At 44.9% G+C, this 26,378-nt stretch overlaps 1 protein-coding gene across 6 annotated transcripts in view; it reads left to right on the top strand.

The window, feature by feature from the left end:
- Positions 1–1,280: 1,280 nt before the first annotated feature.
- Positions 1,281–26,378, top strand: part of LOC116762590 (zinc finger protein 660) — a 32,738-nt gene continuing 7,640 nt past the window's right edge. Inside the window, exons 1-6 of one of the 6 annotated variants that reach the window (XM_032649735.1) lie at positions 1,281–1,341; positions 3,091–3,631; positions 7,849–8,020; positions 9,392–9,483; positions 9,883–10,012; positions 12,438–14,650. In XM_032649735.1, coding sequence (XP_032505626.1) covers positions 3,209–3,631; positions 7,849–8,020; positions 9,392–9,483; positions 9,883–10,012; positions 12,438–13,891 — 2,271 coding nt within the window. In that variant the 5' untranslated portion in view covers positions 1,281–1,341; positions 3,091–3,208 and the 3' untranslated portion in view covers positions 13,892–14,650. Of the gene's footprint in view, positions 1,599–3,090; positions 3,632–7,848; positions 8,021–9,391; positions 9,484–9,882; positions 10,013–12,437; positions 14,651–24,511; positions 24,546–25,608; positions 25,744–26,378 lie in introns of those variants that run through there. The other 5 variants (XM_032649739.1, XM_032649734.1, XM_032649736.1 and 2 more) reach the window with 5 other exon arrangements.

Here is a 26,378-nt window from a genome sequence, read left to right on the forward strand (position 1 = left end):
ACTGCTCTAAGAGACCTCTTTAAAGACTGTAAAAACCCTGCAGTAGGTCTTCTTATGCCTTCATTTCTGTCCTGGCTTATGCAGAGATGTGATGGACACATGTCAGGTCCAGAGGTAGACCCAGAACATCCTTGGGATATTGCTGATGGCCTGGACAGCACAAGTTACTGTTACTTCGGACCCTGTAAAGGAACTACTTGCTGGGCTACAACAAGATATTGGGTTGGCCAAAAAGTTCATCAGGGTTTTTCTATAAGATGTTATGGAAAAACCCGAGCGAACCTTTTGGCCAACCCAATGCATAAGATACATAGTTAACTTCACTGGAAATGTGGCTGATGTTATCCTTTGCCCTTTGTTTCTCTTTGGAACTCAAGTTTTTCTTGAATATATTTTTTTCATATGTCCTTTTACTGCCTCAAGTTGCAGAGGCTTTTCATTAGCCCCATATATCATTCGTTTTTGGAGGTTGTGCTTTCAGAGCCTCCTCAATCCTTTTAGCAGCAGGGACCTGTTCACATGCTTCTGTATGCAAACCATTCTTCCAGGTGAAGTCCACCTGGGTAACACCTGCCTCCCAGATATTAGACTAGACAATTGCATCTAGATTATGTTGTTTCCATAACTTCCCACTTTTTATTGGCTCCTTGGCCCTGCCTAGGGGGCCTCTCCTTGGACACCAGAGTGCTTGTTCTGTTTTAGGAAAGATTAACCACACCTGCCGGCCAAAATATCACAATCTCTGGGCTCATTCCTTCTTTAGTAAGACGGAGATACCTGTTGCTCATTTCATTAAGACTCACATTGGGTGAAAATGCCCTGGGCATCACATACAGTATAATAATATCTGACTGCGCTCAGGATATGTCAGGTCTTTTGCTGTGTAGTGTCCTTATGTTACCCCTTTCAGCTCTCACAGCCGTGTCAGGCGCACGCTGTGCTCTGCATTTTTCATTTGAAAAAACAGGCTCAGAGGTTAGGTTTTCTTTCCCAAGGCCACCAGGAGGGGAAGGGACAAAGCTGGGGTGCGGCAGGGTCACCCAGTCCTAGAATGGTCTGAGAGCGACACGTGTGCAGCCTGAGGCCTCAGTTGAGCCCCCTCCCCGCTGCCGCCGCCGTGCCCCAGCCAGGCCCGGAGGGGGTGGTCTCCGCGCCCAAGGTGTCACCAGCTGTGTGTCTGCGGGGTCGCGGGTTCTCGGGCGCCTACTTTCTCAACGGAGACTTCCGGGATCCTGGAGGGACCGGAAGTGGGCCCTCTCTCGCTTCCGGCCCGGCCATTGTTTTCGCTTACGCCGGCCGCGGCGGCGTCTGGAGTTCTGGGGTCGCGGGCCCGGTTTCCTGGTGAGCGGGCCCGGGGCGGGGGGAGAAGTGTTGTTGGGGCCCGGGGCCGCTAGGCTGGAGCTGCGGCCGCCCACAGCCCAGGTCGGCTACGCCAGCCCGACCCACTCTTCGCCCCCGCGGCTGGCGGCGCGGTCCCCGTGACGCTCAGAAGCCGCCAGGTGTAGAGCCGCCTCTTTGTCCCCGTGCCCTGACCAGCCGTGCCTGGCACCGAGCCCAGCACCTGCGGGTACAGCGATGAGCAGGGCAGACGTGGCCAGGTGAGCGGCGCCGCAGAAGCCTGGTCGAACGCGAAATGTAGATAGATGTTTTCCCAGGCTTGCGCTGGAAGACAGTACGAAGCGTCAGAAGTGGGTCAGACCCAGTCAGAATTTCAGACGTGAAGTATAGCTTGGAGAGCCAAAAATCCAGATGAGATGAGGGGCTGAGCATTCGGAGCAGTAAGGGAAGTAGGAAAATGGCCTGAACTTTATATGTATTTCAGAGCAGACTCACAGATTTTTAAGTCTGTCTTTGTCTTTTTAAAGAAATTGAGCCCTGGAGAGAGTAGCTTACCCAAGGTACCAAGACGCGTGGTGAATTGGAAGCATAGCACAGATGCCCTAGTTACCACTAAGGTGCTGATTTTCAGGGTTTTACAGTATGTAAGCTGGATAAAAGTCGCCCCCACCCCCAACTTCAGTATCATTAGTTCGCTTCCCAGATATGGGCCTCTGTATGCCAAGTACACACACACGTACAAAGATGACTGGGAACCAGCTCTGCCCTTTGAGCTCTCCCATAAAGTGGAGGAGGCAGTCGTGTAAGTCCCAAACACAGTGTGAGACGTGCTCTAGCAGAGGTTTGAAGAAAAAGGTACTGTGGGTTCACTGAGGCAGTAACCACACTTAAGCCTGGAGAGATCAGCAAGGCTTTCTAGGGGAAGTGGGTTGAGTAGAAAAGAGTCTGGCATTTCTTACTCCATTGGGTTCCTTTTCTTTTGTGGCCATCCAGCAGTTTGGAGGGCGTGAGTGATGAGTTGTGCATAAATTAGTTAAAATACAATGTTACACTGAGAAGTACGGAGAGGGAGGTGACCAGCTCCCCTTCCTGCATGGGGCAATCAGGAATGCCTTCAAGAGGAAAATAGAATTTGTTCTGGGTCTTGACAGGTGAGTAGGTGTTTGTCAAAAGTTTCAGAAGCAGAAAAATCCAGAGAAAGAGTATGTGTGGCTTCTAGCTGTGTCTTTAGAGCTTTAGTCGCTAACTTTCTTTATTGTGCATCTCTATTACAAAAGAGTAGAGTAGAAGAGTTTTGAGCATGCATTTCCAACATAGGTTTATTTGTGAGTTGAAGGTATGTACTGTTGTACAAATTTCAGTGCACATTATAAAACGTCCACTAAATAGTTAAATAACAACTTAGTATTTCTTTATCTACCTTTTGGATTAGCTTGCATATCTCACATTTGGAGATCATTGCAGTCTTTCTACCCTGGTGGGTACCTGGGGAAAGTGGTAGGGGGTGTGGCTAGTATAGAGGCCTCAGGCCAGGTTGTGGATGCTAGGCATAGACATTTAGGTTTTATCCTGTAGGTGATGGGAGCCACTGAAACTTTAAGGAAGTTACTTGGAGAGATGCTTAGAGAGACTGCCCTGGTTGTGCTCCTTTTTCTTTTTTCTAGAGCTTTGCTTTTTAACTGTGGAGGGTCTGTCATCCGCCTGGGGCTGAGCACTCTGGGGACTCTGATTTCTCTCTTGATGTTTCTGTAGGTGACGTTCCCATCACCCTACATCCTCAACTCTGACAACAGCTTCTGAGATCTGAATTACAGACCATCATTTTAATCGGACAAACCACAACTGAAACAAGCTTCTCTTTGGTGTCACGATGGCCGCCCAAGGCAGGGGAACTTCAGGCCTCATCCCCAGGGGTGCTGTTCTCCAGAGGCAGGAGGGGCGCTTGACCGTGAAACAGGAGCCAGAGAGCCAGAGCTGGGGACAGGGCTGCAGTCTCCAAAAGAATCACCCTCCTGTCTGTGAAATTTTCCGGCTGCACTTCAGGCAGTTATGTTATCATGAGATGTCTGGGCCGCAGGAGGCGCTGAGCCGGCTCCGGGAGCTCTGCCGCTGGTGGCTGATGCCGGAGGTGCACACCAAGGAGCAGATCCTGGAGCTGCTCGTGCTGGAGCAGTTCCTGAGCATCCTGCCAGGGGAACTGCGGACCTGGGTGCAGCTGCATCACCCTGAGAGTGGTGAGGAGGCTGTGGCTGTGGTGGAGGATTTCCAGAGACACGTTAGTGGACCAGGAGAGGTGAGCGGCCAAGTCTAGAATGGCATCTGGAACCATTCTATACTGCTTGGGGTAGCCTGAGAATAGACATTCTCCATTCGCTAGGCCCTAAGCTGGTTTGCCTTTGGGATTCCTGAACCAGTGCCATGTATAAAGGGGAAAGAGTTTTGTGCTCCTAGCCTTAAACAAAAATGCAGATCCCAGCCACGCTCTGTGAATTGCTTTGTGAAGTGCTATGTCGTGAACCTAGCTGCAGCCTGGAGGTCCACAGAGTGCTCCTGACAGGCAGAGGATCCGCACACTGGTTAGAATAGGGAAGCATGTCAGGGAGAAGTAGCCCTTAGGGTATGCTGATAACATGGGCCCTCATTTGAGAAGTTCTCATTACTTCCTCGGATTTCTCCAAGTTACTGTGCTGTTTTCCTGCCTTTTAGGTTCCTTATGAGATGTAACAGTTCTGGGCCTCATCATCATTTTGTTCTTTTCTAGCTTTCCAAACCCAACTGGGATCTTTTTGCTTCTTTAATTCTATTTTTGATTTTCCCTACTTTCTGGGGTTCTCTCAAATTTTAAGCCAGGGTAACTCAAAAGGAAAAGTTGGAGAGTCAGCAGTGTCATAACAGTGGGAAATCTGGCTTCTAGGATCACAGAGCTAACTAGTTCAGTGACTATGTGTATTAGTCAGGGTTCAGCCACAGAAGCAAAACCAGTAGGAAATTATATATATACATACATATATATATTGCTAGAAAGTGACCTGTCGTTGGGGGAGTTGACAGGTCAAGTCAGAAATTTGTAAGGTAGGCCGTCAGAAAGTTCAGGCTAGAACTCTCAGGCACAGGCTGAAGCTGCTGTCCACAAAGAGAATTCGTTCTTCATGAACCTTCAGCTCTGATTTTAAGGCCTTGCAACTGATTGAATCAGGCCCATCCAGATTATCTGAGATAACCTCCCTTACTTAAACTGATTATGAATTTTAATCACTTGTACACCATACCATCACAGCAACACCTAGATTAGAGCTAAACTGACATCAAAAGACCATCACACGGGCTTCCCTGGTGGCGCAGTGGTTGAGAGTCCGCCTGCCGATGCAGGGGACACGGGTTCGTGCCCCGGTCTGGGAGGATCCCACATGCCGCGGAGCGGCTGGGCCCGTGAGCCATGGCCGCTGGGCCTGCGCGTCCGGAGCCTGTCCTCCGCAACGGGAGAGGCCACAACAGTGAGAGGCCCGCGTAACGCATAAAAAAAAAAAAAAAAAAAAAAAAAAAAAAAAAAAAAAAAAGACCATCACACCATGGATGAGTCAGTTCTTCCTGATGAGTCTCCAGTTGCTCCCTTGTAACTGAGCAGGATGGATTAGGGTCCCCTCTACTTTTCCTCCTTTGTGCTTTACCAGGGCAAACCAGTAGCAGTGAAATTTCCTTAGTACCCAGTACATCATTTTTATTCAGTGCTTTTTCAAAACTGATTACATATCTAGGCCTAGGGAATGAATTCCAATTGATTGGAGTTCTAGGGCTAGACTTTTTCTAGAGGTAATAGCCAGTACCCTCTGACAGTATCAGATACATTGTCAATCGTTATTTCCTTGTTTAAACAAGTAAACACAGGGATAAATCAACTATCAGTAGGGTCTAGAGAGCAGCTAGGCCCAACCACAGGCAAGGACAAGTGGTTGAAGAAATGTTTAGAGTGCTATTTAGTGAGGAGGGTAGAAGGAAAATTTCCCTATCTCCCGCCGCCTTTTGCTTAAGCAGAAGAGAATATAGCCTCCATTAAAACTGTCTTTTATCCAGGGAGCCTCAGAAGAAAGGTGACTGAGTCACAAACCCAAGAGAGTGACTAACAGTTGACAGTCAGGGCAGCTGAACACTCATGGCTCTAGCCTAGAAGTGGGATCTTTGGAATCCATTTCTTACTCTGCCACTGTCATCAGCTTAAGTTTTCTGACATAAGGACATGAGAACAGGACTATCTCACCTAGCCTGGATTCAGAAAATGTTTTTACGACTAAATGAAAAAACAGGCGTTTTCGTGGGAGTTTGCCAGGAGGAGATTAAGGAATGTCATTCTGATCAGCAGGAGTGAGCGTGTACATGTGTGCACATCGGGGCTGGAGAGCGTGGTAGAGGCATCCCTCCTGGGCTGCAGAATTTACAGAATGCTTTTATATCTTTTTTAATTTGAGCTCCTAGCAGGCTTACAAGGTATGCAGATAGTAATCATTATCTCCATTTGACAAGCTGTGCAAACACGGAGAAGTTAATTGGCTCATCTAAGGTGACAGAGCTAGTAAGCAGTCCCTTTGTCCATGTGTGTGGGAACCAGGATTTTCCAGCTCCCTAGATTCTAAGCCACTACCTTTTCCCTAATGTCTTGTTGTGGAATGCCATCTTGGAATGAAAATTGGAATGGGGTTTTCATGGCCTGCGAGGAGAGGACACTTTTGAGTCCTAGGTAATGAATAGGAACTTTATCAGGATTTAATTGTCAGTGAATTACAAGGTTGTGTTATCACAGTGCAGTTAAGTTCTATCTTCTGCCAGTACCCACAGCTGCTGTATTTAAGAGCTCCAAGTCCCATTTATAAGAACCATCCATGGGAGAGCTGGGGAACCCCAGACTGCAGGGAGCCTCTTGGACCTACCATTCCATTGGAGAGATATACACTAAAGGAGAGAGCCCCCTAACTTCTCAGCAGATGTAACCCAGTAGGGCAAATCCATGTGTTTTGTTGAAGGAGAAGTTATTTTCACCTTATGCTCTGCTATGCACATGCCAGAGTGAATGAGCTTATAAATGTGATTTTTTAAAGATAATCAACAAGGACCTGCTGTATAGGACAGGGAACTCTGCTCAATATTCTTTAATAACCTATAAGGGAAAAGAATCTGGAAAAGAATGAATATGTGTGTGTGTATAACTGAATTGCTTTGCTGTACATCTGAAACTAACACAACATTGTAAATCAACTATATTTCAATTTTTAAAAAGTGATTTATTGGGCTTCCCTGGTGGCACAGTGGTTGAGAGTCCGCCTGCCGATGCAGGGGACACGGGTTCGTGCCCCGGTCCGGGAAGATCCCACATACCGCAGAGCGGCTGGGCCCATGAGCCATGGCCACTGAGCCTGCGCGTCCGGAGCCTGTGCTCCGCAACGGGAGAGGCCCACGTACCGCAAAAAAAAAAAAAAAAAGTGATTTATTTAGATAATGTTTTAGATTTTCTGCTCCAAATGCTGGTACAAGTAGTAACCATGAGATTGTGAGGAACTGATTTGATGACAACAAGCAAGGGTTAGAAAATAAAAGGTCTGTGCTCTGAGATATTCTTGAGGTCTCTAAAGATTGGTGTTATGTGATCCTATTTGACTTTTCTTTTTAAATTTTTTTTTTCTGTTTGACTTTTTGTATAAATTTTTTGGGAGAGATAGTACATATTGAAAACCAAGTTTGCAGATAACTCTTAGCAAAATATTGAGAGGAAGTCAGTCAGCAAATATTAATTGAACACCACCATTGGGCTAAGCATTGTTCTAGGAGCTAGTGACCAAGACAGAGTGCTCACCCTCAAAACGCTTATACTTCATTGGCAGAGAAATAGACAATAAAGGTGTAAATAAGATAATTTAAAGACTAATGTATGCTCTAGAAAACATAACCAGGTAATTTGAGAGAGTGTGACTATCCTTGCTTTGTCAGTGTGGTCAGGGATGGCTTCTCTGAAGAGGAGACACTTTGGCTGAGAGAAGTTGGAAAAGCTGAGGTTTGTCAGCTGCTGTTCTGGGGTATTGCTCCAGCTGTCGGCCTCAGTAGCATTATTTGTGCACATACAGGTACATACACCTGTCACTTTTTACTTCCTTGGTACTTCTGATTGATCTATTCTGTAGGCTGAGGCCCTAGGGAGTGTACTGAATTACTTTCCTAACTCCTTTTTCCAGGGGGTTCTTCATAAGCAAATGTGTGTCTGAAGCACTGACACGGAGTGGAAATGGTTATATAATCTGGTCTTGAAGCTCCTACTGAAAGGGTCAACAGAGGGATGGCAAATAGGATTGTAAGCTGTAGATCCTGCTTTGGCATTTTTGCCCCAGTTGGCTTACTGGTGGGGCTAGAAGGACCCTCTGGCTCTTCTTTCCCTGGCTTCCTCTCGTGGGGGTGCTTCTTAGAGGTTTTGGGTTCTGTACCTTCAAGGATGCTCTTTTGGACCCAATTTTATTTCCTTGTCTCTAGGTTTCAGCTCCAGCACAGGAACAGGAAATGCATTTGGAGGAGATGACAGCCTTGGGTGTAACAGAGGAATCTCCTCCTACCTCACTCCTCAGTGAGGGTTCGGCACCCGGAGCCCACCAGGAGCCTCCTGGTGACCCTGGGGCACACCACCACCTCCCCAGTGGGCACTCTGGTACTCACTCCCCCCGCTTTGGCCTTAAGTCATTCCTCCTTCTCTCTTTTGGAGTCTCCTTTCCTTCATCTCCCCATATCCCACCCCATTGGAGTCCCTTATTGCCCTGCCCTGTGTCTTCCTTCCCTAGTGACTTTGTTCCTTTTGCTTATTCTCCAATCATTCGTGTATTTAGCACATTTTTGTCAAGCACGTTTCACGGCAAAGGCACTGTTGAGGACCAGAGAGATGTAGTATGCCGGCACTGCTTCCAAAGAGCTTGTTATCTAGTTGGCAGAGAGTCAGTCCTAAGTGCAAGAAGAGGCAGCCTCATAAGATACATGTGAGTGATATCTGTCCGCAGGCATTTGATGCCGTCACGAATGAGCCATGTGGACATTGTAAACGGTGAGCGAGATCATGGAGGGCTGGAGCAAAGACACTTGCTAAGTGGGAGTTCCTTGGACCCCATTGAGGTCAGGTCAGGAAGGACGTATTTGGGAGCCTGGGGTCTGCTTGTGCAGGGCCTTTGGATGGAGGCCAGGAAGATTTTGGGGGCGGGGGATTGAAGCGTTAGAAACAGTATTTCAGAAGGATTACTGTGGCACATGAGCACTGTGGGTTGAGTGTGGAGACCAGTGACCGGGAGCCTCACTAGGAGGCTAGTGTAGAACAGATGTGAGGCACTAATTGCCTGAGTGGGTTTGAGTGGAATGGAAAGTGATAGATGTGACACGTATTTGAACGAAGAATCCATGGGACAAAGGAGAGGAGGGAGAATTAGCGGGTTTTGGCCAATGTTTGGAATCACTGAGAAAACTTGGGAAGTCAGGAAAGGAAGATGGAAACATGCACTTTAGACACTGAATTTCAGGTGTTGTGGGACATCCAAGTGAAATGTCCAATAGGCAACTGGAGGCTTGTGATATGGGTCTCAGAGAGAACTGACAGCTTAAGAGCAGAGATTGGGAGTCGTGAGATCTCTGAGAGAGGGAAAGGGGAAGCTCTGAGGCCTGAACGCCTGCAGTGTCCTTGATGAGAGGGCAGGTGCAGGAAGAGAAGCCAGGGAATGAGGGGCAGAGAGGTGAGGGGGAGGCCAGGCAAGCTGCTGCTGGGGAAGCCACGGGAGACAGAAGGTGGTCAGAAGTGTAGCTTCCCTCCGAGAGTGGGAGAGAGAGGGCTGGAAGGAACCACCAGTTCGGTTTGAACGGGGACCTTCTTGCCTCCAGGAAAAGTTCACAGCTCACAAAGGATAATGCCTTTATGGAACAGGGATGAGGGTCCGTGTGTGTGGAGCCACCTGGGTTCTCCTGAATCCACTTGCTGGGATACAGACCTCATTGGAGCCAAGAGCAGGGCTGGTCCCACTCAGAGCTTTCTTTCCTCCCTCAGCTCAGCATGCTTCCCCGGTGCCTGCCCTTCCCCAAGTGGGGAACGTAGGAGACCAAGCAGCGGCAACTGTGCTCCGGATGGTCAGGCCCCAGGTGAGCTTCCTGAGTTCCAAGTCTGTGGCCCAGGAATAGCTAGAGCTCATCTCCGGGCCTCTGGCCCATTCTGAGTCTGCTCCTGTGGCTTCCCCTGGAGCTGGTCCTGTCCTAGATTTGTCCTTTTTTTTTTTTTTTTTTTGGCTGCACCCCACGGCTTGTGGGATCTTATAATAGTTCCCCAACCAGGGATTGAACCCGGGCCCATGACAGTGAAAGCACTGAGTCTTAACCACTGGACCACCAGGGAATTCCCCCTTTTAATCTGTCTTTCCCAGATTCCCTCCCCCCACCCCGCCCATTTTACCACCAGATTCCCCGACCCTGTCCTCTTGGTGCCCCTAATGACTGCTTTCCAGGCTGGGAATGTCCCTGAGCAATAGAAGCTTGTCATTCCAGGAGGCTGCAGAGTTCGAGTTCCTGTCTGTGGACTATACTCAGAAGAAGTGGAAAGGTCCAGCACTCAGCCAGAAAGCAGCCCTGTACCGGAACATCATGCCAGAAAATTGCTGCAGCCTGGCTTCATTGGGTAATGACTCTGTTACCCAGTAACTTAGAGTCAGCCTTCTTTACATATTCTTTGCTATATTCTTTTTCTTTTTTTAACTTTTTATTATGAAAATATAAAGAGACAAAGTGGAGAGAATAGTATAATGAACCCCTCTACATCATCATCCACTTTAACAGTTATTAACATTCTTTTTACTTTCTTATTGAACTGGGCTGGTTTAGTTAAGAGTTTGTTGTTGGAAGGAATAGAAAGCCACTCAGTTGTAAGCAATGAGCTAAGTTACTTACAATAAGGCTAAAGGAATGGAAACCTAGAACAAACTGACCAGCTAGACCAGACTTCGGGAAACAAAGCCTTGCAGGGACTTGGGAGCCTGGGAGCCACAGCAGCAAAAGTGAAAGGATTTTTACACCGGTGTCGTAAGACAGCTGTGCTCTGTGTATCTGTTTTCTCCTCCCTCTGATACCCATTCTCTTCACTCTGAATCTTTTGTCAGAGCTCGTTTTTAGTCATACTTTCTGTTTCCTCACACGTTCTGCTTGCTTTGGCTCCTGAGGGCTTGCCTTCTCTCCATGCATCATTTCATCTTGGGCTTCTACTTGTAATTTCCTTCATCTTGTCCTACCTTCAGTTCAGAATTTATGTAGAGAGGAGCTCCAAGGGTGGTTCAGCCATTAAATAACATCTTTGTTTGAGCAGAACTTTGGTCCTTGCTGCACAGAGGTGGATGATTAATCTACAGATAAGCCACACTTGGGTCTAGTGCTTGGCCCTGTTCCAGTCACCTGTTGTCCATCATGGGATGAGCTGGGTTGTTTGACACAAAGCATGGTTGCCTCAGCTTCTCCTTCAGAAAGACTGGGGCAGGGCTGCTTCCTGGAAGGGGCTGTTGTCAGGGCAGGTTCTGGGCTTGACCGGTCTAGGACAGTAGCCTACTCTGGAGAGGGTGGGCTTAGAACTGAGAGATTCAGACATGTACAACTTGCACACACTAAATTAGCATGAAGGTTTATAGCCCTGATGTAGATGTCATTGAAAGGAACCAACATTTTTAGGTTAAGCTATAACCATAATTGCTCTGCATTCTCCCAGTTTTTGTACTGAAAAATCCTAGAATTTAAAAGCAAATATTCAACTGCTCACTTTCCTTATGATTCCTGATTATCAAGATGCCAAAAACATGTTTGATTTATATTTCAAGTTATTGATGCCATTCTTAGTTTTTTTGGGGTTTTTTTTGATGTGGACCATTTTTGAAGTCTTTATTGAATTTATTACAGTATTGCTTCTGTTTTATGATTTGGTTTTTTGTCCTAGAGGCATGTGGGATCTTAGCTCCCCAACCAGGGATCAAGCATGCACCCCCTGCATTGGAAGGCGAAGTCTTAAGCACTGGACTGCCAGGAAAGTCCCTATTAGTTTCATTTATTTACTTATTTATTTATTTATTTTTGTTGGTGTTGGGTCTTAGTTGCTGCGAGCGGGCTTTCTCTAGTTGCGGCTTGTGGGGGCTACTCTTTGTTGTGGTGCACGGGCTTCTCATTGTGATGACTTCTCTTGTTACAGAGCACGGGATCTAGGTGCACAGGCTTCAGTAGTTGTGGCACGTGGGCTTCAGTAGTTGTGGTGCACGGGCTTAGCTGCTCCATGGCATGTGGGATCTTCCCGGACCAGGGCTCAAACCCGTGTCCCCTGCATTCTCAGGTGGATTCTTAACCACTGCGCCACCAGGGAAGCCCCATTCCTAGTTTTTATAGGAGTGCAGTATTGTACTTACCAGTCAGTGCTCCAGGGACTAGGGGGTGCCCAATTTTATAGCTTTGCTTTCCCCTTCAATACTTTTCCCCAGTATTTCTCTACCCATGGATTCTCCAAATCTTGTCACTGTCCTGTTACACCAGAATCACTCCTTTATATGCACTTTTCCCTAATCATATCCTCATAATATAAATTTCCCTTCTACTCTCAGGTTTGCCCACATTGTTTCTCATATTTGATTTGAGGTATTTGCCACCACTTTCTCTCCGCAACATCTTTGCTGAGAAGTGTGGAGCCATACAATGTCATGGTTGAAAAGGACCTTAGAGTTCATCATTTTACTAAGGAGATGTCGCATCTAAGTGACTTCTGGAAGATCACACCATGCTTTACAGTCTGGTCTCTTGCCTTTCAACTGGCCTGTTCACCTGGCCGTGCTGGCTCAGCATCCCTCTGTCCTGATAGCTCTTCTTCTGCCTTCCTCCACTGACCAGCTTCCTCTCATTGTTTTTCTGTCCATGAAGAGAAATTTGAGCTGTTTTCTCATTTTCTCTCCTGTTCTCAATGTGTCTCCTCATTCCTTACCCATAATATGAATTTTTTTTTAGGTACATAGGCTCCTGATAGTTCATTTCCTCAGTAGGGTAAGAGTGAGTAACAGTTGTTTTCTTCTTTCTTTTGGCAGCAGGTGAGAACAGGATGGAGAGTTCAGAGTTGCCTCCACAGCAGGAAATTTCTGAAGAAACGGAGTCATCTGATAGGACCTCAGGAGTACTCTATGGAGTGATTCCTGGAGGACCAGAAGCTGGAGATGCCTGTGAAGAGGCTTTAGAGAAGCTAGAAGTTCAACCCTCAGGTGAACAGGGGAGCAGACTGAAGAGTGATTTCTTGGAAATAACACAGGAGGATAAAAATAAATGCACAAAAGATGAATGTGATGTATATAAGGAACTTGAGGAACATCCAGATCTGTCCTCAAGTCCTGCAGAACGTCAGGAAATTCTGAAGGGACAGAAATTCTTTCACTGTGATGAATGTGGCAAAGCTTTTAATCGGAGTTCTCACCTCATTGGGCATCAGAGAATCCACACTGGGGAGAAACCCTATGAGTGCAATGAGTGTGGCAAGACCTTCAGGCAGACCTCTCAGCTCATAGTCCATCTCAGAATCCACACAGGGGAAAAGCCCTATGAATGCAGTGATTGTGGAAAGACCTATCGCCATAGCTCCCATCTCATTCAACAACAGAGACTCCATAATGGGGAGAAATCATATAAATGTAACGAATGTGCAAAAGCTTTCACTCAGAGTTCTCAACTCATTGACCACCAGAGAACCCATACTGGGGAGAAACCCTATGAATGCAATGAGTGTGGGGAGGCCTTCATTCGGAGTAAAAGCCTTGTCCACCATCAAGTACTTCACAGTGGTGAGAAACCTTACAAGTGTAATGAGTGTGGGAAAGCTTTCTGTTCTAACAGAAATCTTATTGACCATCAGAGAATCCACACTGGGGAGAAGCCTTATGAGTGTAATGAATGTGGCAAGGCCTTCAGTCGAAGTAAATGTCTTATTCGACATCAGAGCCTCCACACTGGGGAAAAACCATTCAAATGCAGTGAGTGTGGGAAAGCCTTCAATCAGAACTCTCAACTTGTTGACCATGAGCGAATTCATACTGGAGAAAAACCCTTTGAATGTAATGAGTGTGGTAAGGCATTCAGTCTGAGTAAATGTCTCATTCGACATCAGAGACTTCACACGGGTGAAAAGCCCTATAAATGCAATGAGTGTGGAAAATCCTTCAATCAAAACTCACATCTTATTATACACCAGAGAATTCACACTGGTGAGAAACCTTATGAATGTAATGAATGTGGGAAGGTCTTCAGCTATAGCTCCAGTCTTATGGTACATCAGAGAACTCATACTGGGGAGAAACCCTATAAGTGCAAAGATTGTGAGAAGGCTTTTAGTGACAGCTCACAGCTCATTGTGCATCAGAGAGTTCACACTGGAGAGAAACCCTATGAATGTATTGAATGTGGGAAAGCCTTCAGTCAGCGTTCTACTTTCAATCACCACCAGCGAACTCACACTGGAGAAAAGCAGTCAGGTCTGGCTCGGTCTGTTTTTTAAGATGTGATTCTCTAAGACAGCAAGGAACTCTGAGTTAAGGTTTCTATAGAAGAAGTATGCTCACCCTGGTCTCCTCTTGGAACCACTAATCAAAGTGGATCATTCCTTAAACGTTCTCTGGTGGTCACGAAGGTGGGAGAGTGGGAGTAACAGTACCATCCTTCCCCACTAAGGACTACACATTTCATGTGCTTGTAGATTTCTTTCCTTCTTTCTTTTATTTCGTCTGTTTAAAAATCTATCTCATTTCTTACTTAGGTGTCCCAAAATCAGAACGTGTACTTCTCAAGAACAGAGGTATTTCCTTATTGTGTTCCACTTCCTCCATTTTACCATTTACATAAAGTCATTCTCCAAGGTACTGATTCATTCTTTCTTTCTCTTGGCTGTGGCCCTCCTTATCTACTTTTTGAACTTCTAATATAGTCCCTCATCACTTATGTTCCCTGTCTAGAAAATCTTTTTTCTTTTCTTTTGCTAATATGTGTCCCTCAGAACCTGCCAGATCCAACTCATCTCTGAAAGACTTTCTTCTTCAAATACGTCTTCATTCATCTTAAACTGCTATTCATTGGACCTCAGTGCTTTGACTTAGCTGGTGCTATGTGTACAACTGTTGTTAAATTGCGTTGTAAATTATTCTGTATTTAATGCATATGTGTTCATACCAACTTATAGGCTCTTTGAGGTTGGGTATAGTATCTATTTCTTTTAGTATATAGATAATTTCATATGGTAGTTTAATAAATACCTTTTGAAAACTCAGCTCTGTAATTGAATCATCCTTAAATTGGACACAATCTCCCCTGCCCCCATCCCCACCAGACTAGAAGCGTCTAAAGATAGAAGTGACATCTCTTCATAGGATATCTTATATAAAGCCCTCATTGATATCTTCTACGTGTACCCCTGGAAGTCTCACTATTGTTACTTCATTATTGGTTTCTCATAAATATTCTATTGGGTTTAGGAAGTTTCCTTTTTTTCCTATTTTTTTCTTTGTTTGTTTTGGCCATTCTGCACAGCATGCAGCATCTTAGTTCCCTGACCAAGGATCAAACCCACATCCCCTGCATCTGAAGCTTGGAGTCTAAACCACTGGACCACCAGGGAAGTCCCTATTCCTATTTTTAGAAGCAGCAATATAATACAGTAGTTAAGAGAATAGATTTTTGTGCCTGGTACTCGAGGTGCAAATCCTGACTCCTTACTTTCTTACATGTGTGATCCTGAGTAAGTCATTTAGTTTCCTTGTGTCTAGCTCTTCCATATATAAAATGGAGCTACCTCAGGGCTGTGAGGGTTAAATTAGTTCATAAGTGTAAGGCACTTAGAACAGTGCTTGGCACATACTATACCCTATAATTATTATTATTGTTTTGTATTTTGAGTTCTTGTTATGGTTTTTAAGTTCTACCTTTTTTTAAAAAAAATCTGTAATTTCATGGATAATGTCCTTTATTTTTGTAATTTTAGGGGGAGCAAGTTCCTAGATAATTGAAATTTCCTTGCATTCCTGGAATAGAATCCATTTGTTAATGTTTTAAGTACAGAACCAAGTTGAATTTACTAATAAGGTTTTGCCTGCCTTGCAAAATGTATTTGTTTTTCTTTAATTACTCTGGAAGAGTTTGAATAATGTGGGAATTATTCTTTGAACAGTAAAAATAACTGGGCTTGATCCATTTTGGGGGATGAGGGAATTGAGAGGGACAAGTCTTTCTTTTTTTTTGTCCTGCCCCACCGCAAGAAGCATAAATCTTTAGCAACATTTTGATTTCTTCAATTACTGCCCTCTAAGTTTCTACCTCTTTGTAACTTTTGGTGAGCTCTATCTGGAAATCATCCTTTCTACTGGACTGTCAGAGAGTGGCATAAAGCTGCACCTAGTATTCTGTAAAGTTCTTTCTTTTTTTTTTTTTTTTTTGTGGTACGCAGGCCTCTCACTGTTGTAGCCTCTCCCGTTGCAGAGCACAGGCTCCAGACGCGCAGGCTCAGCGGCCATGGCTCACGGGCCCAGCTGCTCTGCGGCATGTGGGATCTTCCTGGACCAGGGCACGAACCTGTGTCCCCTGCATCGGCAGGTGGACTCTGAACCACTGCGCCACCAGGGAAGCCCTGTAAAGTTCTTTTATTCTCTTTTGTATATGTAGTTAGAGCTGTGTTTCATCCACAATTTTTTTATATAGATTTTATTTAGTTATTTTTTTTTTAGGCTGCACTGGGTCTTCCTTGCTGTGCGCGGGCTTTCTCTAGTTGCAGCAAGCGGAGGCCACTCCTTGCTGCAGTGCACAGGCCTTTCACTGCAGTGGCTTCTCTTGTTGCGGAGCACAGGCTGTAGGCCTGCAGGCTTCAGTAGTTGTGGCTCGCGGGCTCTAGAGTGCAGGCTAAGTAGTGGTGGCGCATGGGCTTAGTTGCTCAGCAGCATGTGGGATCTTCCCAGACCAGGGCTCGAGCCCGTGTCCCCTGCACCGGCAGGCGGACTCCCAACTACTGCGCCACCAGGGAAGCCCCATCCGTAATGTTTTACATTTTGGTTTCCTTTCAGTTTTCCTTTCATGATTGCCAAGTTTGTGGGGTCTTTTTAAGTTTTTTTTTTTTTTTTGATGTGGACCATTTTTAAAGTCTTTATTGAATCTGTTACAATATTGCTTCAGTTTTATGATTTTTGGTTTTTTGGCTGAGAGGCATGTGGGATCTTAGCTCCCCAACCAGGGATTGAACCCGCACCCCCTGCATTAGAAGACGAAGTCTTAAGCACTGGACCACCAGGGAGGTCCCTTGAATATATTTTTTTCATATGTCCTTTCACTGCCTTAAGTTGCAGAGACTTTTTATTAGCCTCATATTTCATTTGTCTTTTTCTTCACTAATCAACAATATTTGCCCCAAGATAGGGAAAGTGGGTTTTCCTTGAATTGCTTTATATTCTATTTGCATGCTGTTAAAATTGTCTGTTTAGACTTGGAGCTAGAAGGTGAGTTATAAATTTATATTACTAATATGCTGTGCAGCAGTAAAGAAGTAAAAGAGCAGCTCGACATTTTGCTAATCTGGTTGCAAACCTTCCGCCCAGAGCCCTCTTTTCTTTTTCGCTCAGCCTTCACACTATGGGTACAGCGGAGGCTCCTTCCATGTGCTCTACCTGTTGTGAATAGCTTTGTTTTAAAAGAAAATGTGGAAAAACCTTCAGTCACAACTCAGACTTTATTTTACCTCGGCAACTCCAAACTGAGAAAAGAAACTATTCCTGAGATAAGTGTGAGAAAACATTCAGTTGTGTGAAACATCCACCAGAGACTTTATGCTTACAAGGAAGTCTACTTATTCGTGTGTGGGAAAGCCTTGGTTATAGTTTATTTCTTGTTTGGCATAACAAAACCCACCTGGGTTATAATCTGTTTTGGATTTTAGAGGGCAAGAAATCATCCAGAGCTTCTATTATTTTGTACACATTTTTGAAAAATATTATTCCTGGAATAAGTGTAGAAAAGCTTTTAGTTATAGCACATGGCTTCTGCTCCATTCATGAGTCCACAATGCAAGTAAAGAATTACAGTAAGCAGTGTGATAGAGCTCCCAATTTGTTTTTAAAAATCAAAGTTTGGGACTTCCCTGGCGCTCCAGTGGTTAGGACTCCATGCTTCCATTGCAGGGGGCACAGGTTCGATCCCTGATCCAGGAACTAAGATCCTGTATAATGGGCGGCACAGCCAAAAAATTAAAAAAAAAAAAAACAGACAAAATTTATACCCAGGAGATATTTCAGGTGACCAAATATGGTGGTAAACGTGTTAGGAGCTGGACACTTACCCTCTTACCTCTTAAACACAAAGAAAATATTCCACAGCTATATTCTGCATCCCAAACCCTGGTAATTCAACTTCTAAGACCAGTAGGAAAGGTCCAGAGATTTTGGGTGCTGACAAGTTGACGAGTACTGTCCCATGCTGGAAGACATTTCTGTGAAGTTGTCGACCTCTTGGAGTGTTACAAAGGATACTCTAGGTGTTAGGGACAAACTGTGAATACCCACAGGGTGGCTTTTGCTCTATAGAAAATTAAAAACAAACCCCCTATCCCCCCTAACATTAGGATGTGTTCTAGCCTGATGGGGCCTTATAAAACTCTTGCCCAAGGGGGATAATGGGAAGGTGTTATGATGTCAGCTGGCTCCAAGTACCTTGTTGTACAGGTATTTGACCCAGGATAGGACATTATAGACTGATTCCTTAGTGAACCACAACAGTCCTCCCACTAATATATGCACAGGACCAACGGCCTGTACTTTGCCCAGGTGGATGCCGTGTAGGATGAGTGCGCTTTCCCTTTCAAGACCTGTGAATACCCTGCGTGAAAACACAGTTTGAGAGAAATATTTGGTGTTCCACCCCCTTTTCTGATCTGTGACTCTTGGTTAGGAATTTGCAGCTGACTGAAAACATAATGTTTTTCCACCCTAGGTGGCGCAGTCCAATGACTTAAACTTTTCTAGAGATGTATGTACAGTTGGCATTTTATGATATCTAACAGGCTTCTCCCCCAAGTCCCTTCCAGTTGCAATGTCTTGTGTATGGATGATGCATTTACAAGATATTAAGTTTCCCAAGCTGGTGCCATATGGATTGTGGATGGAAAGGGACAGGGCCAACAGTCACCCAAGATTTGAGTACAATTCGATGAAAGGACAGAGTAATCACAGGACAATATATATTCCTCTAAGATTAAATGAGGAGTGGTAACAGCGGCTGCATATTCAGGGTCACGGGGTGCATAGGTACATGCTCATCCACCAGGTTGTATACATTATACTTCGATTTCCATTTGGATGAGATTGAAAAATGCTATATCCCCTCTCTGAGACTGTCTGTGTTGCTCCCCAGGGAAGGAGGGAACATAATGATGCAATTACACCATACCTGTAGGGACCCTGGCAAGTCAGCATGACCTGATTTCAGAAAAAGGCCACTAGTGAAACCTCGTCAGGCTGCCTCAACAATGAGCAAAAATCGATGACACTCAAGCTCTCACTGGGGAGCCACACTACTGGTGCCCTTAGGATTTGAGGTATGTGCAGCCTACTACAGGGGCCATTTATGAGGAAGGTGGTCATGGCAGCTGTTATGATGCTAAAATTAAAGCCACTGGCAACTGTATTCTCCAGGCTAAGCTGTGCACTTACCACACTATCCATTGTCAACATCTGTCCTAATGAGCAGCACTGAAATAACGAGATAGTGAGTTATTTAAAAGACTTTCAAAAGAGAACCATTAGAAGAAGTCTAGACAATTCACCTCTTCTCAGGGGCTCCCTGAGGTTTCCACTGAGAGTGGATATGTGGGATATTTGAACTGTATAATCAGGAACAGCTGGGCAATTCCCCAAAATCTGCAAGAACTAAGGAAGTTGCACATCTGGTTGGGGGCCTCTGATTTGCCCAGAGCAATATGCTCGAATAAGAGTCAGGAATATCTTTCATTGGGGCAGAGCTAAAGCTGTGCTCTACCTGCCCTCCCCCAAACAAGAAGCTATAATGTCTTGGCCCATAATTAATATCAAGGGTAAAGCCATCTTCTGACATGCCACCTGCTCTGCATCTCCAGGTTCTGGAACACCCCTTTTCCTCTTCTTGGGGGAATCATGAGTTGGTTGCTTCTCAAGGAACTATGTTGCTTCTCAAGGAAGTTGGGTGTATTAGTCTGTTTGGGCTGCCATAACGAAGTTCCACAGACTGGGTAGCTTAACCAACAGAAATTTATTTTCTCACAGTTTTGGAGCTGAAAGTTTGAGATCAAGGTGTCAGTGGAGTTGATTTCTTCTGAAACCTCTCTCCTAGGCTTGTATATGGGCATCTTCTCCTTCTATCTTTACATGGTCTTCCCTCTGTTAGTTTATGTCCTAATTTCCTTTTCTTATACAGTGGTATTGAATTAGGATGTACCCTAATGATCTCATTTACCCTTTATTACCACTGTAAAGGCTCTATCCCTAAATATAATCACATTGTGAGGTCCTGAGATTTAGGACTTCAACATACAAATTTGCGGGGGACACAATGTAGCCCATGGTATCAGTTTAATGGAAGGGCAAGTCTGGATTGACCTGCTAATGTGGGGAGTTGGCCTTATTCTTAAGTGAAGACATTTCCCCCTATGTTGAACACTGTGGCCGCTGCCTCCTGGGTTGTCTTCCAAATGGCTCCTCAATCTGTATTTTACTCTCTGTTGAAACCTGGACATTGCAGCACTATGGCAGGCACACGAATGGTTCTCTGAGGTGAGTTCCTGACTTTTTTTTTTTAACGTTTTTATTGAAATATAATTCACATACCATATACTTCATCCTTGTGAAATGTACAGTTCAATGATTTTTGGTATATTCACATGCATGTGCAACCATCCCCACAGGCAGTTTTAGAATATTTTCATCACCTCAAAAAGAGATTCCCTACCTTTTACCTATCCCTCCCCCTAATTCCCCCCTCTGCCAGCCTTAATGTTTTGTTTTTACTTTTTACTATGGAGAAATTTTAATGTACACAAAATACAAAACAAGAAGAAAAAGAAAAAGAAATTAAGGATGGCATGTAATACGTAAGTTCTAACACCACCAGTGAAGCAAAGATATAACTTGAATCTAATCAGGCCTCTTTTCCTACCTTCCAATTTACAGGAAATATAGGGGGATATGATGAGAAAATAAATCAGATTCACTGATTTTTAATTTGTACAACGTGAGACACTATATAAGACAATTGACCCAGACTCTTTGAAAAGTCAGTGAAATGAATAAAGTTGGTCAACTGTTCTAGATTAAGAGAGACTCTTCAGAAACACAACCACCAAATGCAGTGAGTGAACTTGAATTTTTTAAAAAAGCTGTAGCAGATATTTGGGGATCAATGGAGACACTAAATATGGAATGGATGTAATATTTAATAGTAGGCCCATTTGATGATGATATACAATTGTTTAGATTTCTTAAATCTGACAGTTATATTTTGCTTCTGTAAAAGAATGTCCTTATTCTTAGGAGATGCATGCTGCAGTGTTTAGGGTTGGAGGCTCATGATCTCTTCAACATATTTTCAAATGGCTAACAATAAGAACAAATAAAATGTGTATGTGTGTGTAGAGAGAAAAAGTGAATATGGCAAAATAACAGTTGTTGAATCTACCTAGAGGGTATATGCATGTTTGAAAGTTTCAAAATAAAGTTTGAAAAAGGTAAAAAGGGATTATGGACGGCTTGTTATAACTCAACACCTTTTAGAAGAAATGCAATTTATAGTTTGAGGCAGTGTGGCAGTAGACAAAAGAACACAGGATCTACAGTCAGAAAACCCAGTCCAAGTTTCAAATTGTCCACTACTAGCTGTGCAACCATAAGCAAATCATTTGACATATCCAGGCTTTAGTTTCCTTATCTAAAAATAAGGATAGAATTGGAATTCCCTAGCAGTCCAGTGGTTAGGACTCCACACTCTCACTGCTGAGGGCCCAGGTTCAATCCCTGGTCAGGGAACCAAGATTCCACAAGCTGCGTGGCGTGGCCAAAAAAACTAAAAGTAAAAATAAATAAAAATAAGGACAGCATTAAGCCATAAAATTACTCTGAGGCTTAAATTATTTAATGCCCATGGAAGCCGTGTGTGTGTGTGTGTGTGTGGCAGTAATGTCCCATTCACTTTTATACTTTTGAAGTATCCTTTGATCTTTTTAAAAAAACATGTATTTATTTATTTGTTTTATTTTTGGCTGCATCAGGTCTTGGTTGCCACACGTGGGATCTTCCTTTTGGCATGTGGGATCCTCTGCTGTGGTGCATGGGCTTCTCTCTAGTTGTGGCCTGCGAGCTCAGCAGTTGCAGTGCACTGGCTTAGGTGCCCCACAGCAAGCGGGATCTTGGTTCCCTGACCAGGGATTGAACCAGAGTCACCTGCATTGGAAGTCAGATTCTTAACCGCTGGACCACCAGGGAAGTCCCTGATTTTTCTTTCTTTCTTTTTTTAAGTGAATTTATTATTTATTTATTTATGGCTGTGTTGGGTCTTTGTTGCTGTGCACAGACTTCCTCTAGTTGCAGCAAGCAGGGACTACTCTTCATTGCGGTATGCAAGCTTCTCATTGTGGTGGCTTCTCTTGTTGCAGAGCATGGGCTCTAGGTGCACAGGCTTCAGTAGTTGTCGCATGCACACTTAGTAATTGTGGCTCACGGGCTCTAGAACGCAGGCTCAGTAGTTGTGGCACAGGGGTTTAGTTGCTCTGCGGCATGTGGGATCTTCCTGGACCAGGGCTCGAACCTGTGTCCCCTGCATTGGCAGACAGATTCTTAACCAGTGCGCCACCAGGAAACTCCCCCCGATCTTTTTGTAAAGCCAGAGAGTCATATCCTCAAAGAGACTGTGAATTACCAGAGGGAAGCCTTGTGTTATCACCATTTTGACCAATAAATTAAGACCTGAATAACTGGATATTTATTTCATTTACCCAAAAATGAGTTGTAACTTCTTTGGTTGACAAATGTCATGATAAAGATTGAAACTGCTGAATATTTAGGCAATTATGAACTCCACAAATACTCTGATTCTGAACAATGACATCATTCTGGACTGAATGAATAGGTTTTGTCAGAAAAAATAAATATCCTTGTGGATAAAGGCAACAAGTTGGATAGGGTGGCCTGGAATTTGTATTTTTAACATGTGTCCTCATTATGCTCTCTAAAATTAGAGACCAGCTGGGGCTGGAATATTAATGAAATATTGTTACCCCCTGGGACCAGAGGTGGAGTTAAGAGTTTTAATCAGAATTAATAACTCCTCCCCCAAATAAAAGAATAGGTGAAAAGCAAGACCAAGTTGATCATTACGGTCATAATGTACATGAATATTCTTCTTGAGTGTTTCCTGATATAGTGGCAATAGTGTTGTGCTCCTGAGTTCTACTTCCAGCATCAACTGGGGGTATGAACTTGTGCAAGTCTTATTATTTCTCTGAATCTCTGTGCCTCAATCTTCTTTGGAAAATGTTGTGCCACCTATAAGAATTGATGGATAAGAATGCTCCTGGTATGCTTTAAGTATTCAATACACATCTATTGATTAATGAGCTTCAAAGCTCATTGCTCAGATGACTTCTTTACCTACAGTCACTCCCTAGATTGTCCCATCCTGCCCTATATAGCGACACCTAAATTTACATCTCTAGTTGTGATTTCTTCACTGAACTCCTGACTCCTATCCTAATTGCCTGTTTGACATTTACTCTTGGATGTCTAATTAGCATCTTTAACTTAACACATCCATAACAAAACTATTGATCCCTCTCCCTAAACCTGTTCCTCTTTCAGTGTACTCTATTTCCAAAAGACAGTCTTATTTTAGTTGCTCAGATCAATAACCATGGAGTCATCCTTAATCAACATCCAATTAATTAGCAAATCATGCTGGACATGCCTTCAAAATATATGTAGACCATTTCTCATCACCTAAATCACCTCTAAGCTCGTCCAAGCCACCATCATTTCTCATCTGGAATAGTGCAGTAGCTTCTTAATCTCTCTACTTCTACTCTTGCCCACCTTCAGACTGTTCTCAGCAGAGCAGCCAGAGCAAATTTTTAAAATGTTATGTCATGGAGGTTTATGTCAAAATGACTAAGGACTGAAAGCAAGAAATTAGAATTTATAGAAAAACAGGTTTCTTGGCTCCATTCATATCTGATAGCTAATAAACCTTTGAACATGTGGCAGGAAAAAAAAAAAAAAAGTAAGATCATGTCACTTCTCATTCCCAAAACCCTCCAGTGTTATTTGGGACATATCCAAATCCCTCATGGACCAAAACGTGCGCCCCCTTCCTTCTGGTTTAAGGCCTTTGCTTCCTGATGTTCCATCTATCAGGAATACTCCACCAGCTACCCACATGCCTAAGTTGCTCACTTCCCGTCTCTGCCTTCCCTGTCATCTATAAAATAGCCCCACCACCACCTACCCCCTTCTCTCTCTCTCTCTACCTCCCTCTCTTCCTCTCTCCCTCTCTCTCCCCCCTTAGGCACTACTACATTCTAGGTATTTATTTATCCATTGTCTCCCTGACTTGAAGGTAAGCTTCATGGGGCAGTAAGTTCATTGTCTTCACTACTGTATCTGCAGAGCCTAGAACAATGACATAATAGGCACTCGACACGTATTTTTATATGCTGCCGATAAATGGTAGCCGATCCTGACTTTGAGGCTGAAAGGAGAAGGATGTGTGAAAAGGATGACTTTTCCGCTCAGCAGCCAGAGCTGGGGGTGTGACTTCAGAGTGTTTCAGTTCGAGGAAGGTAGTCTGGCCGCCCAGTTGATTGGTCCCTCTTCCCGCCCTAACCAAGTCCTTTCCCCAGGCTCCACCCCGTCCAGGGTCTCTCCGCCTATTGGCTGAACTCTCCACGCCCTTTCGCCCTCTCAGCCAATGGTAGAGTAAAACTGGGCGGGAGGCGGGGCCAGAGCGTCCCCTGACCTGCGGGCTCGCGAAGCGAGCACAGAGATGCAGAAACCTCCCGATGCCTAGAAGGACCGGAGGGTTAGGGTGGGAGTTAGTGGGGAGTCGGTGACGTAGTTCCTTCTCCGCATTGTTCCAAGATATGGGTCGGGCGCTTTCGGTGCGGGGTATGTGGCAGCTTGGTGAGGGGCTTCGGGCCGGTTCTGGGAGCGGGTGGGGCACATAGGCCGGGGGCCAGGCTTCCTTCACCGCTGCCCGCTGCGGAGACGGGGACGCGGCAGGTCAAGGGGTCGTCGTGGGCCCCGCTCCCCTTGTTCTGCGCTGCCCCTTTGTCTTGGGTCTCGTCTCCTGCTCCGCGTAGCTGCTCACTCGGACCAGCTGACAGCGGTGACAGAACTGTATCATCCTCGTTGCTAGCCATGGGGCCTCCCTGGTAAAAGCGGTCCACATCCCGCTCAGGCTCTCAAAGGGCTCCGCAACACCTAAGTATTCGGCTCAGATCACTAATCCAATCCCTGCTGTGTTCTCAGTGAGGAAGCAGACCCAGAGAGGAGGGCAGAGCCTTGCCGAAGATTACTCATTCATTCATTCAAAAAATACTTAGCACCAACTTGCAGTGTGTTAGATCCAGGGATTACAGTTGTGTACAAGGCAGAGCTATATTCTGGTAGGGAAGAAATGGAACAAGCTTGAAGGGTTAGACGCGGGGTCTGGGAATCTGAAGGGGGAAACACAAAACCGATTTTGAGGCCTAGTGATCCTGAGAGATGGGTAATCATTAAAAAATTCTCCTTCTAGCATCCCTGTAAAGCCTTATTTCTTCCTGTCTTTAAAGACATTTGACTCAGCAGAGTTTCCCTCATCTCTTTTCTGCAAACTTTTGTTGGAAAGCTGGATTGCAGAGAACTTCTCACTTGGAATGCATTTTTCAATTAGAGGAGAATGTGGAGACTTAGATTCCAACAGAACAGGTGAAAAGGAGCGACCGTGGTGTGATGGAATGAGGATTTCCTTCCGATGCAGAAGGCTTATCTCTTACTACCCATACGACCTTCAGCAAGTCATTCCATCTCTGGGAGCTTCATTTCCTCATCTTTAAAATGGGAATGATTATCCTTATTGCTCTCAGTTCAATAGGAAGGGAAGTGACCCAGGGATGGGACATTGCCCTGAGTGTCCACTTGCAGTTGAGCTGTCAGAGAACTCAAAGTCGTTTCTGTGTGTTTACAGTGATCCAAGACCCCACTAGGAACTTTTTCACCAAACCGGAGGAAGAGATGAGGCAAGATCTGTGCTGGGCAGATCCTTTGGAGTGAGGCTACTGTGCACAGGTGTGAAAGTGAGCCATTCCCTTCTCTTTGGCAGGTGAGATCTTTATTGTGAAATTAGTCTGGGGACGGGAATCCTGCCTGCTAGAGTATGGGAACCAGGTCTGAAAGGGAGCATTTCTCGAGAGAAACAGAGAAGTGGGAGGAGGACCTCTGGACCCTGAGGAGTAGAGTTTTGGTGAGGAAGGGTGATGTAGTGGAACTCAATTTTGGGTGTTAGGAGACTTTGGCTTGAGTCCCAGCTCTCCTCTAAGTTCCAGTTTCCCCAGCTCAAAATTTTAATATGAGACGAGGTGGTCTAGGAGTTTCCTTCCAACTCTGACATTCTGAGAATCTCTGAGCAGTTAGACTAGGTCATTCTCTTAGGGAATTTAAGCCCTTGGATGGCCCTGTTGAGACAGAACAGCCAAGAATGTCAGTATTGTCATGGTGTTTCGACAATATGAAGCACCAAAGAGATAAACAGGTGGAGAGGAGGGATGAGGGTGGTCATGTGTGGAGGGTGCACTTCTCACCATCCCTACACCCAGATAGAATTAGATAGAATCCTGAACTTACTTAACGTTTCAAATCAAACATTTATTGAGCCCTATGTGCCAGGCACTGAGTGGGATCCACATACGAATATCATGGGCCCTGTTCTCTGGGGGCTTAGAGTTTAAAGTATACATG

Source organism: Phocoena sinus, chromosome 11 (genome assembly GCF_008692025.1).
Source record: "Phocoena sinus isolate mPhoSin1 chromosome 11, mPhoSin1.pri, whole genome shotgun sequence".
NCBI classification, from domain to species: Eukaryota; Metazoa; Chordata; class Mammalia; order Artiodactyla; family Phocoenidae; genus Phocoena; species Phocoena sinus.